Source organism: Denticeps clupeoides, chromosome 9, assembly GCF_900700375.1.
Source record: "Denticeps clupeoides chromosome 9, fDenClu1.1, whole genome shotgun sequence".
Classification (NCBI taxonomy): Eukaryota; Metazoa; Chordata; class Actinopteri; order Clupeiformes; family Denticipitidae; genus Denticeps; species Denticeps clupeoides.
The window spans coordinates 17557151-17574912 of record NC_041715.1 but is presented as its reverse complement, the minus strand read 5'-3'; the positions used below and the strand labels follow the sequence as shown (position 1 = coordinate 17574912).

Sequence of the window (17762 nt, the reverse complement as noted above, 5' to 3'; positions counted from 1 at the left end):
GGCGCAAACGAGTTCTAGCGCCGCAGAGTGACAGGCCAGCCCGCCTACATTTTACCGGTCGCAACGGATCGAGGATCCGTCTCTGGTGGCGTAAATAGGTCGGAAGCCTTGAAGCCAGGTTCCCCCTTCTGAAGTGAGGCGAGACCGTACGCTGCAGCCATGCGGCGCAGCAAGGCTGACGTCGACCGCTACGTGTCTACGGTCCAGGGCGCTTTCCCTTCCCTGAAGGAGGTGGGTTCGGCCGGCTAACGCTAGCAGGCCCCGCCGGCCTGACGAGCACCATTTCCCGCCGCGCGGTAATGTTGTGCAACACGTGTGCGCAAACTTTACGCGAAGTCGTTTTTAGGACGAAGCTCCCCGCTCCCGAGCGTCTTCACGAAGGTCCGGTTCGGACTCGTAGTTGTGTTCGCTTCCCCTTTAATCCCGAGGAGCGCGGCAAGACGTTTTTTTTTTAAACTTGTGAACAGTTGACGTTGGTTGACCGGGCGGCATCAGAGACTTTTTTTTTTTTTTTTGGCGACCTAATGCGGCTCTCCGTGTTGTATTTAATGACGTGCTGTCAGCTTCTATTAAACATCTTGAGTTTCGGCCAGAGCCACTTTTTTTTTTTTTTTGTAACTGACGCGTCTCTCGTTTCGTTTCACGTTTCCTAAATGTAAGCGTGATTTTGAGAACGCGAGTTATTTAATTTAGTGTTATTTTGAAATGAGTGCGGAGACGTGGGGTGCAAGCAGCAGACCAGAAACCACAGCAGAGTTGTGGGGATACATGGCAAATAAAGAAAGTCAAAAGAAGCAGTGACAGCACACAGGCACCAGACAACATTGCGGTTAAACTGCCTTTAACCTACAGTTCACCAACCAAACAGCATTTTACTCTGCAGAGCTCATTGAAATGTATGGATCACGATTATATTCGTTCTCCTTTTCTTGCAGAAGCCTGTCAAGGGATTCTTGTTTGCTAAAATGTATTTTGAAGCCAAGGAATATGATCTTGCCAAAAGGTAAGTGTTCATCTCAATTCATTTTGCATATCTGTGTTATTTTTGCACATTTCTGCTGATTTTGCACATGTTTGTCTTGTGTGTCCTGTTTTAAATACCCAGCATATCCTCTTACAAGCATGTTATGTGATGTTGTCCTGTTTGAGTTTATAGTCTACAGTATTTGAGTTTTAGTATAGTTTAGTGTGTGTATATACATATATATTTCTTTTACGATTGCACTATGGGGGTCTGTATGAAACAGGATTTCAATACACGCTATACTGTTGAATCTTGTTGCAATATTTATTGATTTGTATATTAATACTATGATTTTAGGCACGTGTCAGAATATTTAAAAGTTCAAGAGAGGGATCCCAAAGCTCACAAATTTCTTGGTCAGCTTTATGAAAGAGAAGGGGACATCGACAGAGCAGTTGGATGTTACAAGGTTTGGACTATGTTCTTGCACTCGCTGGAATTATGTTTTGAATCACTATTAAACCCTGTCTTGCTTTGATTGAAGCGCTCCGTTGATCTGAACCCAGCCCAGCGCGACCTTGTCCTGAGGGTGGCGGAGCTCCTGTGCAGTAAAACCAAGCGTGACAGCCGGGCAGAATTCTGGGTGGAAAAGGCAGCCAAGCTCATGCCTGGGAACCCTGCAGTCTTCAACCTAAAAGTTTGTATTCGACATGAAGATGCAATACAGTCGTGCCCGTGAAAATGAGAGTACTTGATTTTAAACCTGCTCTGTCTCTGCAGGAAAAGCTGCTGAGCTCACAAGGACCACAGGGCTGGAACCGGCTGTTTGACATGCTGCAGTCTGAGCTGCAGATGAGGCCTGGAGATGCCCACATTAATGTCAAGCTGGTGCGGCTCTACTGCTCCGATGGGAGGCTGGAGGAGGCGGTCAAACACTGTCTGGCTGTTCAGAGGGCTGGATTCCTTCGTCAGAGTTTGGACTGGTGCACTGTACTGGTACACACTCTGCAGGTCCGTCTTGTAATCTTATTAAAATTCCTGTCCCATTTGAAAACTATTCCACTTCAGCTAGTTTTCGATAATAAACTGATACATTTTTTTCCAGGACTACTCAAGCCAGCCGAGTGTGTCGTCAAATGAGAAGTCTTACCGCAACTTTCAAAAGGAGATCCTTCTGGCTAATTGCAACCTGTTAAGACTGTCGCTTTCTGAGCAGGACATTGCAGAGAATGTGGAAGCGTTGAAGAGGTAATAAAGTGTCACCAGTGGCTAAAGTACATTTCAGAGCAATCATCTTGACACACATTATCCTTGCGTTGTTGTCGGAGTGCATGGACGTAAATAGTCAATTACTTCAGTTAGACAAGCGGAACTCTGTGTGTAAGATGGTTAACTTTACTTCCAGCTTTGACCGTGCCATGCAGTGTTTGAAGAAAACAGCCACCAACACTACAGACGAGCTTTCTGAAGTGTTCGCTGAGCTCAGAGGGCACTTGTACCTTTACACTGGTACACTTCTACTTAAAATGGCGCAGGCGCATGAACAGCAGTGGAGAGCTGTGGTTGACTTGGCTACACTCTGTTACCTTCTGGCATATCAGGTAGGCCTAGATCAGTTTATAATTTGAGTGCATTTAAATGTTACTGTTTTGAAAGGGTAACATGTCCAGAGCTAATGAACTGCAGCACGAAGTTGTATAATATCTGTAAAATGTATAACTGTATACCAGATAAAACAATATCTGGGCAATTCTACTGAATGTGGACTGTCACACCCATAAGGCCTGTGAAATACCAGGTATTTCTATGATCAGAGTGATTTTATATAAAATCTTGAGTTTTTTTTTTTTTTTTTTTTTTTTTCCACCCAGCGGTTGGACTAAAAATATTGCAGAAAATATTTAACACCATGCTTGTTCATATTTGATCATGCAAACAAGTCAGCTGATTCAAAGCATGATTTTATCATGATTCCAGTTAACTTTTTTTATGTATTCCAGTTCTCCTTAATGTTTGTTTTATTTGATACGGTTTCTAATTTACAAGATGCTGTGTACAATCTGTGTGGATCAAATGACATTACTTATCCAGTACTTATTCATAACTTTGAACTGAATTTGTATGAAAAAATATAGATGTTTGTTGTATCGATACTATATTCATATGTAAAATATCATAAATTGCTGTATTGATATCTCTCTGAATCTATATTTGATTTGTTCATTTTTAAGGTTCCCAGACCCAAGACCAAGATTACTAAAGGTGATCAGTTCTCTTCCCAACTACTGGAGCTACTGGCTTTTGATCGTCTGAGCCAGTCCGGACACATGCTGCTCAATATGAATCAAGCAGATATTAACCACTTTGTGAAAGATGTGGTGGAGGCGTTTGGGAACAGGAGTGGACAGGAGGCCTTGTTTGAAACACTCTTTGGTGCCCGGGCTCCTGACAATCTGTCTTTCATTGGCACTGATGACATCCGCGGTGTTACTGTAAGGGTTCCGGACATCAATGATCTCCTCAAATGGGACAATGGTAAATGTTACTGAGAAATCAGTGTTCTGAAATCTCTTGAGTAGATGTTTAGATTCTGATCATTTTTCTTGTATATTATAGGTGCCATTATGATGCATGATGGAGACTTGCAGCACTTAACATGGCTGGGTTTACAGTGGGCACTGATAGCTCAAAGACCAGCCCTGAGAGACTGGCTGAAGCAACTATTTCCACGTCTCACCTTGGAGACCTCAAAACTGGACACTAATGCCCCAGAGTCCATTTGTCTCCTTGATCTAGAGGTATGGATGTTTATGGATATATGCATGAATCATGGTTCTATGCTGCATCATTAGAAAGATGTGTTTGTATGCTCTATTTTCCTGTAGGTGTTCTTATGTGGGGTAGTATTTACAAGTCATACCCAGCTTCAGGAGAAAGTGAAGATCACAGAAAGTTCACCATTGCATGAGCCGCGATGCTTACCCATGCACATCACAAAGCTCCTGTACACAGAAAGGCAGAGAGATTGGTGGAACGCCGTTTACTGTCTTATCCACAAAAAAGCACAGTAAGTCACTGTGTCTTTTTACATGTATGGTTTGTCCAAAATGAACGTTTTTAGATTTGCTCATTTAAAAAAAAAAAAAAATTCTCTCCCTCTCCCCCCCTCCTCTCCCCATTCTAGACCCGGTACATCTGCAAAACTGAGGATTACTGTTGAGCATGGTCTGAGCACTCTGAGAGCTGGAGAGAAACATGGCTTGCAGCCAGCACTTCCCATACACTGGGCTCAACACCTCAGCGAAACGGTACAGCTGCAGCCACTTGTCATTACCACCTCTCATCCTGTCTTTAATTCTTATGTGTAATCACTCCGAATTACACTGTTTTTTTTTCCCATTCTGCCCTGCCAGGGTGCTGCCATAAACTCGTATTATGACCAGAAGGAGTACATTGGACGCAGTGTTCATTACTGGAAGGTGGTTCTTTCTCTCCTGGAGAAAATTAAAAAACGCAGAAGCATTTCTGAACCCCTTGATCCAATGTTCCTTCATTTTCGAAGTAGAGATATACAGGTACTGCGTCGGTCATGCTAAAGAAATAATTGATTGTGTGACTATTACATTTACTGGTTAATGACAAGATCATATCAAAATGTTTTCATTCATGACTAGATAAACTATTGTGTTTTTCTTTTCTAGATTTCAGAAGTAAAAGGGTATGAGGAAGATGCAAAGATTGCCTTTGCTTCTCAACTTGACATTGAGGGGAAAACCGAGGAGGCCATTGCTACCCTTGAGACAATTAATAGTATTGAGTCAAATTGGCAGCTGGCACGGGTATGCACTATATTTATTGGTCTTAAAAGTCCCGTTTGGTCCCTTAATTCTATTTCTTAAGTCTCTTTCTGAAATCCAGCCTTGGTGGCAAATGCTCTGGGTGGAAAAAGCATGAAAAAGTGGACAATCATTTAAGTTGTTTATTAAATATTTATTAACCTCTTGCTCACCTCTCGGTCACTGAAAAAAGTTCAGGCTCAGGATTTGGTTTTCAATATCACCTCTGAGTATGTATAAAGTGTGCTTTGGTCTTTTTCGCTGCTCAGACAGCCTGATCTGGAATTAGTCCTATCATAATTTCCCACCCCTTTTTATGTTCTCAGTCATGTGAACCTTTTTTTTTTTTTTTCTGGAAAAATGCAGACACAACTTCCTGTTTTTGCCAAACATTGTGGTTTGTGAATGGTGTTGATGTGATTTCCTCAAATGCCTGATCACTCTTCTCGTTGTCCTGCCTCTCACCTCCTTATTAACATTTAAAGCTACAGACACAGAAACGGTGCATCCTCATTGTTTGACTGGTTAACGTGGCTGTAATTCTGCACCGAGGCATTTTTGATACAGTATTAGGGGACAACTAAGACTTATATAAGAGCAAAAAAGATTTTCATAATAGGCAATCCTTACGATTTTTTTCACACATTTTATATGATTTTTTTTTTTTTTTTATTACAGATATTTCAGAGGTTGTCTGAGGAAGCTGGAAATGGTGTGGAGGAAACTCAGGACCGGTGTACCAACTTTCTCCGCAAGTTCAGAAAATATTTGTCCAAGATCTATAATGCTAATGCAGCTGATGTTGAGAAGGTTTGATAAGGTTCTACCTTATTTATTTGCCTTAAGTTACTTATATAGAATGTAGGTAATTTTGAACTGTTTTGTCTCCAGCTTCCTGTATCAATGGAGGAAGTTATGGATCTGCTAAGTGATGTTAACCAGCAACTTGGAGAGAACAGAGAGGAAATGGCGGATAGTGAAAATGAGGGTCATCTATTGCACTCAAGCCCACACCAGCTCTTAGAACCTGCTGCTGCTAGTTCACACATTAAGTTTTCACCATCGCCAACTAAGACCATTTCATCTCCCTCAAGAAGACCAATGGTATATAGTGTATATGTGTGTGAGATTCTGCTCCTTTTTTCCCCTCTTCAAATAAATTGAATTTTCTTCTTTTGTGCAGTTTTCTCCTAAAACACCACCTCAGTGGGCAGAAGACCACAAGGTCCTCATTCAGATGCTTTGTCAACAAGTAGAAGCACTTAAGGTAGGTTAAGCTTTTCTTTGTTTTGGTAAAAACACTTGTTTTTTCATAAATGTGTTGCTATTGACCTTTTTGATCTTTGGTAAGTGGGAATTCTTTTTTTGTTTGTTTGTAGAATGAAGTTCATGACTTAAGACTCAATTCATCTGGTACGTCAGCCTCCCCAAATCATCGAATTTATGGAGAGGGATACACCACAGAATCCCTTCAAGACCCTTTCCCTGCCGCACAAACCTTCCATGGTGCCCCTCTTACAGGTTGAAGAATTTACCAATTTTAATTAATTATAACTTAAGTGTCAACTTTCTAATTTTTTTTTTTGTTTGTTTTTGTTTCCAGTAGCTACTACTGGTCCTTCTGTATATTACAATCAATCTCCAGCTTACAATACTCAGTATCTCCTTCGTCCTGCTGCAAATGTAACACCAACAAAGGTATGTGAGATAGATTACTTAAAAATGTAATTCATGGAATGGGTGCTCACCTTTTTAAAAAATATTTCATATGTTTAATTTTATTTAAAGACTCCGGTGTATGGGATGAATCGACTTCCACCACAGCAACATATGTATGCCTACCAGCAGCCTACTCACACTCCACCACTGCAGGCAACACCAGGATGTGTCTATCCCCAAGATTTTGGGACTCCTCTCCGTTTTGAGTCACCAGCAACAAGTTTGCTCTCCCCATATAGTGAGGACTATTACAGTCACACGGTTCCTCAACCTACAACAAATCTTCCCTTACCTGAGCCAGGATATTTCACCAAGCCATCTGTGGTTTCTTCACCCCAGCCACCAAAGACTGGTGAAGTAAAGACTGTTGATTTTGGAAAAATAAGCTTTGGCCAGCAAATTCCAGCTGAACCCCCCAAGATGGCTGCTTTTGGCACCCCACCTGCCCCTGACACAGTACCAGCTGCATTCAAGTTCAACTCAAATTTCAAGTCTAATGATGGAGATTTCACATTCTCCTCTACTAATTCAAAAAACAGTGAAAGCCTTCTGGGACTTCTGACATCAGACATGTCTTCCAGGACTGAAGGTCCGTTAGAATTCAACCCTAAAGCTCAAGACCCACCTACAAGTCAGGGTGGTGTATTTACTTTTGGAAGCAAAAACGCGACTGGCTTTTCTTTTGCGGATGTGGCACAAAGCAAAACAAGCATTTTTGGCAAACCATTTACTTTTACGGATGTATCTAAACCTGTAGAGCAGGAGGATAAATGTGGTGAAAGTGACAATGACAGCACACACGTTGAAGAAGATGAAGATGGACCACACTTTGAGCCCATTGTGCCATTGCCTGACAAAGTAGATGTCAAAACTGGTGAAGAGGAGGAGGAAGAAATGTTTTGTTACCGAGCCAAACTATTCCGATTTGACACAGAGGCAAAAGAATGGAAGGAGCGGGGACTCGGTAGCATAAAAATCCTGAAGCACAAGACCTCTGGCAAAGTACGTTTGTTGATGAGGAGGGAGCAAGTCCTCAAAATTTGTGCCAATCACTACATCACTGCTGATATGGTTTTGAAACCAAATGCTGGCTCAGATAAATCTTGGGTCTGGTATGCCATGGACTATGCAGATGAAATGCCAAAGACAGAGCAGCTTGCCATCCGTTTCAAGACCGCTGATGAGGCAGCACTGTTCAAATCAAAGTTTGAGGAGGCACAGAGATCAATACCTGAATCTCCCCAAAAGAAAGATGTGGAGAAGGCTCCAAAGAGAGATCTCAGAGTCATATTTGCTAAGAAGGAAGGAGAGTGGGACTGTAATGTGTGCTGTGTTAGGAATACTGCCTCTGTTAATAAGTGTGTTGCTTGTCAGTCTCCTAATCCTGATTCTAAGTCTGAAGACAAAACTGATGGAGCGATCAAGGGTATCCCATCTGTGGTTCAGTCGGCAGGAACGTTTACCTTTGGATTTGGTGCAAAAGACTCTTTCACAAAAGGGTTTGGGTCTTTCACACATAGCACATCAACTTCAACTGCTCCATCTACTACTACTACTACTGTTAGCTCTGGTTTTGGAGCTCAGTTTGCTAAAAAAGAGGGTCAGTGGGATTGTGACTCCTGTTTAGTCAGAAATGAGGCTTCAGCCACGAAATGCGTGTCTTGTCAGACACCATGTCCCGAGAAAAAGTCTCACGGTGGATTAGCAGCCATGTTTGCTAAAAAAGAGGGTCAGTGGGATTGTGACTCCTGTTTAGTCAGAAATGAGGCTTCAGCCACGAAATGCGTGTCTTGTCAGACACCATGTCCCGAGAAAAAGTCTCATGGTGGATTAGCAGCCATGTTTGCAAAGAAAGGTGGCCAATGGGATTGTGACGCATGCCTGGTCAGGAATGAAGGCTCTGAAAGTAAATGCGTTTCTTGCCAGACGCCAAATCCCAACTGGAAAGGCTCAAGTCTTACAGCACAACCCAGCAACCCTCAGCCACCTGCCCCTACCGGATTTAAAGCTACTTTTGGAATCAGTAGCCCTTTTCAGTTTGGTATAAGCAAAGACAATGCTCAAGCCGAGGGGCAAACCTCTAGTACTAGTGGCTTCTCATTTTCAGTGCCGACTGGTGGGTTCAAATTTGGCACTCAGGAACCCTCTAAAGCTACACCAACAGCAACCCAGTCTCCGGCTGCAGGATCAGCATCTATGTTTCTGAAAAACATTGCTGAACAGCACAAAGAGAAAGAGGTGGTTACGTCCATGTCAGCATCTGAGCTGGAAGACAATCCGCTGTTTTCTTCAAAGACTCCAGCTTTCAGTTTTGCAGATTTGGCAAAGTCCACATCAGGTGACTTCCAGTTTGGCAAAAAGGACCCAAATTTTAGAGGCTTTGAAGGTGCCGGTGCACAGCTTTTCACCTTAGTCCAGCCAACCCCGAAAGCAGAAACCTCTGCAGACCAAGAAGATGAGGATATGTACAAGACTGAAGAAAATGACGACATTCAGTTTGAACCAGTGGTACAGATGCCTGAGAAAGTTGATCTGGTTACTGGTGAGGAGGATGAGGAGGCTTTGTACTGCCAACGTGTTAAGCTCTTTAGGTTTGATACTGATACTGGGCAGTGGAAAGAGAGGGGTGTTGGCAACCTGAAGATTTTGAAAAATAGCCAGAACGGAAGGTTGAGGGTGCTCATGCGCCGAGAACAAGTTCTGAAAGTTTGTGCCAACCACTGGATCACCACTACAATGAATTTAAAGCCCCTTTCTGGATCGGACCGTGCCTGGATGTGGCTTGCTAATGATTTTGCTGATGGCGATGCAAAGTTGGAGCAACTTGCAGCTAAATTCAAAACTCCCGAGCTTGCAGGGGATTTCAGGCAGAAATTTGAGGATTGTCAACGGCTGCTTTTGGACATACCCCTTCAAACACCACACAAACTTGTTGACTCTGGTAGAACAGCCCATCTTATTCAGAAAGCTGAGGAAATGAAATCTGGTCTGAAAGACCTCAAGTCTTTTTTGACTGATGAACGAAAGATTAAAGATGGAAGTAAAGTCGATGCTGCATCAAGTGATGCTTCTGGTTTGAGCAAAGCCCATGCTGAAACCACTGGCCCTACACTGGAATGGGATAACTACGACTTGCGCAAAGATTCTCTTGATGATAGCTTAGACACCTCTGTATATGCTTCCCCATTAGCAAGTAGTCCAGTCCCTAAGAACTTATTTCGGTTTGGGGAATCCACTCGCAACTTCAGTTTTAGTTTTCAGCCTGTCCTTAGTCCTTCTAAATCGCCTGCTAAACTCAACCAGAGCAGGGCATCTGTAGGCACAGATGATGAGCAAGACACAACTCAGGAGGAGGAGCGGGATGCACATTACTTTGAGCCAGTCATACCCTTACCAGACCTTGTGGAGACCTCAACAGGGGAAGAAAACGAACAAGTAGTTTTCAATCACAGGGCAAAGCTATATCGTTATGACAAAGAGCTCAGTCAATGGAAGGAAAGGGGCATTGGAGACCTTAAAATCCTCCAAAATTATGACACCAAGAGAGTCAGGCTTGTCATGCGCCGTGATCAAGTCCTTAAACTTTGTGCAAACCATTGGATATGTAACACCATGAACCTTGAACAAATGAAAGGGTCCGAAAAGTCCTTGGATCTGGAGTGCCTTAGATTTTGCTGAGGGGTGAGGGCAAAGTTGAACAGTTGGCTGTGCGCTTTAAAACTGCAGGACACTGCCAGTTCATTCAAGGAAATATTTGATGAAGTTAAGAATGCCCAGGAGAAGGAGGTACTTGTTGATCCGCTGTCAGCAAGGCAGACGCCTTCAAAAGTGGCAACTTGTGGTCCAGCAGCTTTAACTGTACTTGAGGAGACCACAAAAGAGAGGACAGACCTATCAGAGATCTGCTGCACACCTGAGAGCAAACCTGCTGCAGGACACAGTCCTCGGAGTGCAGCCAAAATGTGGTGTCTCCTCCAAAATTTGTGTTTGGCACCGATTCTGTTCAGAAAATATTCGGAAGCCCGACCTTACAAAGCTGTTCCAAAGACGAGGCTCCAACCGCTTCAGTGTTTGGGGGTTTCTCCAGTACACCAGCAATACCGGCTTTTAAAGTTCCAGAGGGAGGTAAGGCATTGCTTACTTTTCAGTTGTTTGTTCCACTTTTAACCCCTTTGTGCACTGAGGCAATAATGCATTTTTAATTACTTTAGTAAAAATAAAGATGACTACATTAATCATTCAATAGTTTGTCCACATGGTTAAAGACACTCTTTGGTCTACAATTTCAAAGATTCAAACATTTATATTTCCTCATTTAGTCATTTCAGCGTAGTAAATAAGTAGTGGTAAAAAAGGCAGATAAATCAAAAGCTGCCACCTTTGCAGGGCAGTGGTGGCCTAGTGGTTAAGAAAGCGACCCCGTAATCAGAAGGTTGCCGGTTCGAATCCTGATCCGCCAAGGTGCCACTGAGCAAAGCACCGTCCCACACACTGCTCCCTGGGTGCCTGTCATGGCTGCCCACTGCTCACTAAGGGTGATGGTTAAATGCAGAGGACATTTCACCGTGTGCTGTGCTGCTGTGTATTACAAGTGACAATCACTTCACTTTTTGTAGTTTTTCAAGGTTTGTGGATAGATCTCCCCAAGTGTTGCCCAACCTATCCAAATATGGAAAATGTTGTTTAGGACTACTACAGTTCTCCAACAATAATTTTACTCCTTTGGGTAAAGTAGCTCTTTCGTGGCTAGTATTTTACTTCAAACATAAAGCTAACCAAACCAAAAGCCTAGATACAACATACACTGTACTGCATACTACACTAGATATATGACCATACAGGTATCCCACAATACGATGCAAAAACCCTCTTTGCAAATTAAGATTCTAATTCCCAGCAAATTGATGTTTGGGCCCTTTATGATTATTTAAATTTTTGTTTGTTAAAGGCCAAAAAAAGATTTTGATTCTATAAACTTGTTTTAAATGCCCTTTTTATGCTGACTATGCTGACTAGCTTTGATAAATGTAGACATGTCTGGAGGACTATATTCATTCTTGGATTAATCCCTGGCTTTTGTAAGTTTATTCACAGGTGTCTAGAATAGTTCTATAAAATGTTGCATTCCATTTCTGTGAAATACTGGTTTTGTATACACTACTATAGTATACACTACTACTGAGTAGTGTTTAGATGTTGATGTCTACACCAGGTTATTCAGTGCACAAAGGGGTTTTAGTTCTGCTGTGTGAGGAACATGCTGTGCGTATCATGTAACTCATCACGTCCATATATTCAACTCCTGCATTTCATTTATTGTATTGCAAATATTGCTATTGTACAGGAAGTTGTACAGATCTTGCACTTGCTCTGAATGGCATGATGACATGACCTAAAACATTTAATTCAGAGATTTGAAAATAGTCACCTTAGGCTTTAGTTTCTCACGAACCCCACCATTATTTTTTAGGATTGGATTTTAGGCTTTTCAAAGATAACCCTATGGCTTTTTGGACCAGCACATCATCCACCCAATTTGACCCCAAAGGTATAGTCACTGCACTGTGTGTGCTGTGACGTCACCCACTGAGCTGTCACTGGCTCTAGCTGCCAGTTAACCCTGCTGTATGGTGTGGAATCATGAACATTTGTGCGTGTTTAACCTAACCTGTTGCATGCATTTGACAATTAGTGGTTGTGCTCTCTCATGCTCGTCATTTGAGATCGAAATGTTAACTGGAGTGTGGTGCAAGAGGAGTTTAAAATATGTAGGGGAGGTGCTGAGCAATCAACATGCTTTTGCAATGGGACACCCTCAGTTACCTTGATCGGAATCTGCTGTATGCAGCATTTTAAGGTCATGCACATATTTATTATTTATTACAGTACGTCTAGTGACATTGGACCATACTGTTGGGTCCGTTCAAAGCTGTGGTGCACTTTTTGCACGCATGCATGCATTGATGATAACATATCTTACAGACATCCACTTTTTTAACATGTTTGGCATGGTGTACTGAGGTGGAGTGGGTGGAAATGGGGGGGTAAATTGTACCAAAATTTTTAAAGCTGTGCTGTACCAGCATTTGGGAAAATCTAAAGGACTACCTTTTTAAAAATTCTGTAATAATACTTGTGAAAAGATGTACTAAATAAAAAGTATTGTTTAATCATGTCGACATTGGATATTTAATTTACCTGAATGCAAGACCTTTTCCATTTTTAAAATAAAGTTAGTAGAAAGCTGCTATTGGTACAGAAGTAAAAATTTTGGTACTGCCCTATGCTCCTCCATATCAAAAATGACTGCAGTGAAATAGAAAGATCTGTGTCATTGTGTGTCGTCGTCGTCTTCCCCCCCCCCCCCCCCCCCCCCCCCCCCCCCCCCCCCCCCCCCCCCGCCAGTTTAAGCACTTTGCAGTATAAAATATACTTATTCTTCCTAGCCCAATGGGTAATGTCTACCAGCACTGTTGCATACCCGCTCTCTTGTCTATGCAAACGGTTAATTTGCCTTTGTTAACAATTTTCAGTGTTAAGTGGTAAGTAGCCTTTTTTTTTTTTTTTTTTTTTTCCCTCTCTCCTCCCTCCCTTCACTGAATCTTCATACCTTCTGTAGTGTGTTATGTTAAATTTGTGGCTCTGTCTGTCTTACAGATTCATCTCAGGCAAAGGAAGATCTGTCTGTTTCTGTTGGTGCTGGTGCTCAGCAGACCACCAGACATGAGCCAGACTCTGAAGAGGTCCAAATTGTCTTTGTGCGTGAGCCAACAAAGGAACAGGCAGAACTGGCCCAGACACTGAGGTTACCCCTCACTTTCTTCTGTTACAAAAACAATCCAGGTTACGTCAGTGATGATGAGGATGGTGAGCCTTGTCTCTGCTTTTTAAGCTTTTATTGAGATTTGTGTACAGTTGAAAACCAATTCAATGCTCTCGTATAGATGAAGACTATGAGACTGCAGTAAGAAATCTCAATGGCAGGCTCTACCCTGATGTGCCAGAGGCGGGAGCAGCAGCTGATTGTAAGCGATTGCTTAAGCAGTACATTAATGAATATAACTCACTTGAAGTAGTGTACTTAAAAGTTGTTTGACTGACTGGTGCTTCAGTGTTCCATGAAATGCCTGAAACTGTGTGTCTGTTTCCCTTTTAAAAGGTCAGGGTTACCATGATGTACAGGACCCTGAGTGTATCCTGCTGTGGGAGAAAAAACCGACCCCAGAGGAGGAGAGGAAGGCAAGAAGCTTGCGGCTTCCCCCAACGTTCTTCTGTGGTGTGGGCAGTGATTCAGAAACTGAGAAAGACAAGCCTGAGGACTTTGAAACTGAGGTCCAACGAGTGCAGGTAGCGCTGGTACCTTTTTACATTTGGCATTTGGACAACAAAACAGACGCTGAAATGGAGAATTGTCAAAATAACATGCTTTGTCCTAGGATGAGCAGAAAAGGGAAGCAGAATCTGCACTCAGAAGCACAAGTGATGTCCCTGTTGGACACATCAGTGCTGTGTCTGAACAGGCTTCGTTAGAAGCAAGTACCACAAACAAGGACAGTGGGTGTCCAATTGACCTGTCCACGAGAAAGAATGTTGAGTCAAACGTGACCTCAAGTGCTTTTAAAGGTGTGATTAATAAAAGTATGTACATTATAAGTAAAAGCTGTATTAATGATGACATACTGTATTTTACAGTGCATCCTGGTATTCACAGCGCATCACTTTTTTTTAACATTTTATGTTCTAGCCTTATTCCAATTTTATTTTAATTAAATTGACAACCTCAAGTAAACTTTTTTTTTTTGTTTTTCTTCCACTGTCATTATGGGTGTGTGTGTGTGTGTGTGTGTGTGTGTGTGTGTGTGAGATTCAAAATGTAATCTTTTTGAAATAAGGCTGTGATTAACAAAGTATGGAAGGGATGCACTGTGAATACTTTTTCGGACGCACTGTATGTGTGCCTCATCTTTGTAGATTTAAGTTTTCAAATTTTTACAAAATATTTAACTTATTTTTTTCCCCAATTTATGCAGGAGCAGAATCTCCATCGTTGGGGTTTGCTTTCAAAGGATTCTCATTTGCGGACTTGGCTAAGGGCTCTGAAGAATTTGCTTTTGGAAAGAAAGGTGTGTATGTGCATGTGAACATTGACACTATCTTATTTTTTTTTTAGGATTCCTTTAGCTTAAACTCTGTTTTCCTGTAGATGCTAACTTCTCTTGGGCAAATGCTGGAGCTACGGTGTTCGCTAATGCAGCTGAGCCCAATAAAGATGCTGAAGAGGAAGAGGGAAGTGATGAGGAGGCTGGAAATTTAGACATTCACTTTGAGCCAATTGTGTCTCTGCCAGAGGTATGTTTTTTTCTTTTAAAGCAATAATTGCTCTATTAACACTTTTTTTAATTTTTTTATTTATTTTGAAACCAGCATTATTTTAAAATGATTCATGTCTTTCAGGTGGAGGTTAAGTCTGGTGAAGAAGATGAAGAGATCTTATTTAAAGAGCGCACCAAACTGTACCGGTGGGATCGAGATCTGAATCAGTGGAAAGAGCGAGGTGTTGGTGATATTAAGATCCTCTATCATCCTGTGAAGAAACAGTACCGTGTGCTCATGAGACGAGAGCAAGTGCTTAAGGTTTGCGCTAACCATATAATCAACCTAGCAATCGAGGTGAAGCCTATGAACAATTCTGCCAACGCCTTGGTCTGGACTGCAACAGACTATGCAGGTATGAGTACAGTTCCTTTCTGTAAATAAAGTCCCTACCTGTCCAATAAAATTAAAATTATAATCTAATTTATTATACAGTATCTCGTAAACGCTAGGACCCTTCAAATTTTTGTAAATATTTTATATCTTTTCTTGGGTCAACACAGCCATTAATGTCATAATGTTTGTTTGTTTTTTAGTGTCTGTGCCTTGTATTATTTTTCCCCTTTAGTCTGAGCAATTAATAACAAAATTTTATCATTATTATAAATACCCCCATTCTGGAGGTGGTGGTGGGCTTCAGTGGAACTTATTCTTACCTGTCTTCAAAACCTGAGAGCCCTCCATCTGATTAGCCTTTACCTGCTACTCATTTGGATGGTCATGTTTTCATGTCAACAAACTCAAGTTAGTATTTTTTTATTTTATTTGCATTCTTTTTAAATAAAAGAATGTCTAGGACAGAGCTATTCACTTTGATGGAATGAAACGGACCTGTAGAGGGTTCCCGTGCCAGCAAGGTCCCTCTGAGCAAAGCCTGTCATGGCTGCCCACTGCTCACCAAGGGAGATGGTTAAAAGCAGAGGACACATTTTGTTGTCATTGTGTGCTGTACTGCAGTGTATCACAATGACATTTCACCTTCACTAACTGGAATTTACTGTGATGCAAGGGGGTGCCACCTGAATTCTTGTCTAGGGCTTCAAATTTGTTGGGGCCTGGCCTGGATTACCTTGTTTTAATTAGGAAATGGTATTGACTAAAAGCAAATGCTTGAATCTGTTTTATTAGGTACTTGTGCTATATTGACTGAGCTAAACAGAGAAATAAAAAAAAGATTTAAATAAAAATAAGAATATTCCGACTAAAATATGTTTTAGTCGACTGAAACTTGACTAGACTAAAATGAGACGAAAATGAGTATGGATGTAAGTAAAACTAATAATAACTCAAATGACCGCTTGACTGAAAGACTAGACTAAAACTAATAAATTATTATTATAGCAAAAATGTCGTTCTGGCATTCAGTTTTTTTTTTTTCTTTTTTTTTTTTTTTTTTTTTTGCAGTAAAACAACTTTGTCACTGTTTAGTAAAATGCACTTTGTAAATAATGAGCTATGGCCGCTTTGCTGTTCTATACAATTAGTGTGTCAAATCTTCAGTGTTGTCCCAAGGAAAGATTTAAAATATTTACAAAAATGTGAGTGGTGTACTCGCTTTTGTTAGATTTTTGATTTGCATTAATTTGCTTGTTTCTGTTTGTTTGAAACAGAGGGTGATGCGAAGGTTGAGCAGCTCGCAGCAAAGTTCAAAACTCAAGAGCTGGCAGAGTCTTTCAAGAAAACCTTTACGGACTGTCAAGAGCGCATGTCCCAGCCAGATTCCATCTCTCATATCTCCAAAGCCATGGAACACTCCAAAGAGGGCAACCCGCTGGTGTTCTTCAACATCACTGCTGACAACCAGGCCCTGGGAATGATCACTATGGAGTTATTCTCTCACATTGTACCTAAAACCTCAGAGAACTTCAGGGTCCTCTGTACTGGAGAGAGAGGCTTTGGATACCGCAACAACATTTTCCACAGGGTCATTCCTGATTATGTGTGTCAAGTGAGTACTCTCCTCAATTGTCTATAAAAATTGAATAAACTTTTTATACACACACAGACACACACATCTTTGACGTACAATCTTGTTTGTTGACAGGGTGGTGACATCACAAAGCAGGATGGCACTGGAGGGAGGTCCATTTATGGAGGGAAATTTGAAGATGAAAACTTTGAAGTGAAACACACTGGGCCCGGCCTCCTCTCCATGGCAAACAGTGGCAGGGACACAAACAGCTCCCAGTTCTTCATCACTCTGAAGAAAGCTGAGCATCTCGACTTCAAGCATGTTGCTTTTGGCATAGTCAAAGAAGGCATGGACATTGTAAAGCAGATTGGTGAATTTGGAACGAAGACTGGCACACCCATGAAGAAGATAGTCATTTCTCATTGTGGACAGCTTTAGAGCTTAAATGTTGTGCCTGCTTCTGTCTTCACGCTGTACGCTTCTGAGGAGTGCTTTACAATGTCATTCATTTACAATAATAAAAAGACTGTACATGGTTTGTTTTATATGTAATGTTTTTTTGCATGTAAAATCTCGTTTTCTTTGCCTTTTTGATTTGTAGAATTGTCTTTTGATTAAAATGTTTGTTTGAAATTATTTGTGAGGTTTTGTTTTCTGTGTTTTACTTCATATAGCAATAACTAATTAGTTCGATGTCCCCTAATTGCATTAATTTATGGTAAAAATGTGTGTAAACAATCTTCCTTTGCAGTACAGCATGGAAAGAATCTTCTGGATTGTCTTATACATAATTGCGTCTGCTTTCACATGTGTATTATACATTCCACCTCAAATCTAAGATTGGGTCAACTCTTTGATTGGATTGAGGAATGTGGAATATTAGCGATGCACCGATACCAGTATCTGGTATCCGCCTCGTTACTAGGGCTGCAACAATTGAATATTTTTGGAATCGAGT

The 17762-nt window shown here is 41.5% G+C and overlaps 1 protein-coding gene across 1 annotated transcript; it reads left to right on the top strand.

The window, feature by feature from the left end:
- Positions 1–34: 34 nt before the first annotated feature.
- ranbp2 (RAN binding protein 2) lies at positions 35–17440 on the top strand. The gene is given in 33 exon segments (XM_028990657.1): positions 35–231; positions 936–1003; positions 1322–1433; positions 1509–1661; positions 1745–1975; positions 2070–2212; positions 2370–2565; positions 3196–3499; positions 3581–3762; positions 3850–4031; positions 4149–4272; positions 4378–4539; positions 4666–4803; positions 5479–5610; positions 5692–5904; positions 5984–6067; positions 6180–6321; positions 6404–6498; positions 6589–10167; positions 10169–10197; positions 10199–10235; positions 10237–10477; positions 10480–10644; positions 11990–12067; positions 13177–13386; positions 13464–13544; positions 13679–13866; positions 13956–14142; positions 14550–14642; positions 14723–14868; positions 14974–15247; positions 16503–16840; positions 16937–17440. Coding segments are annotated over 33 exon segments (8685 nt in total). The 5' UTR covers positions 35–159; the 3' UTR covers positions 17243–17440.
- Positions 17441–17762: the final 322 nt, after the last annotated feature.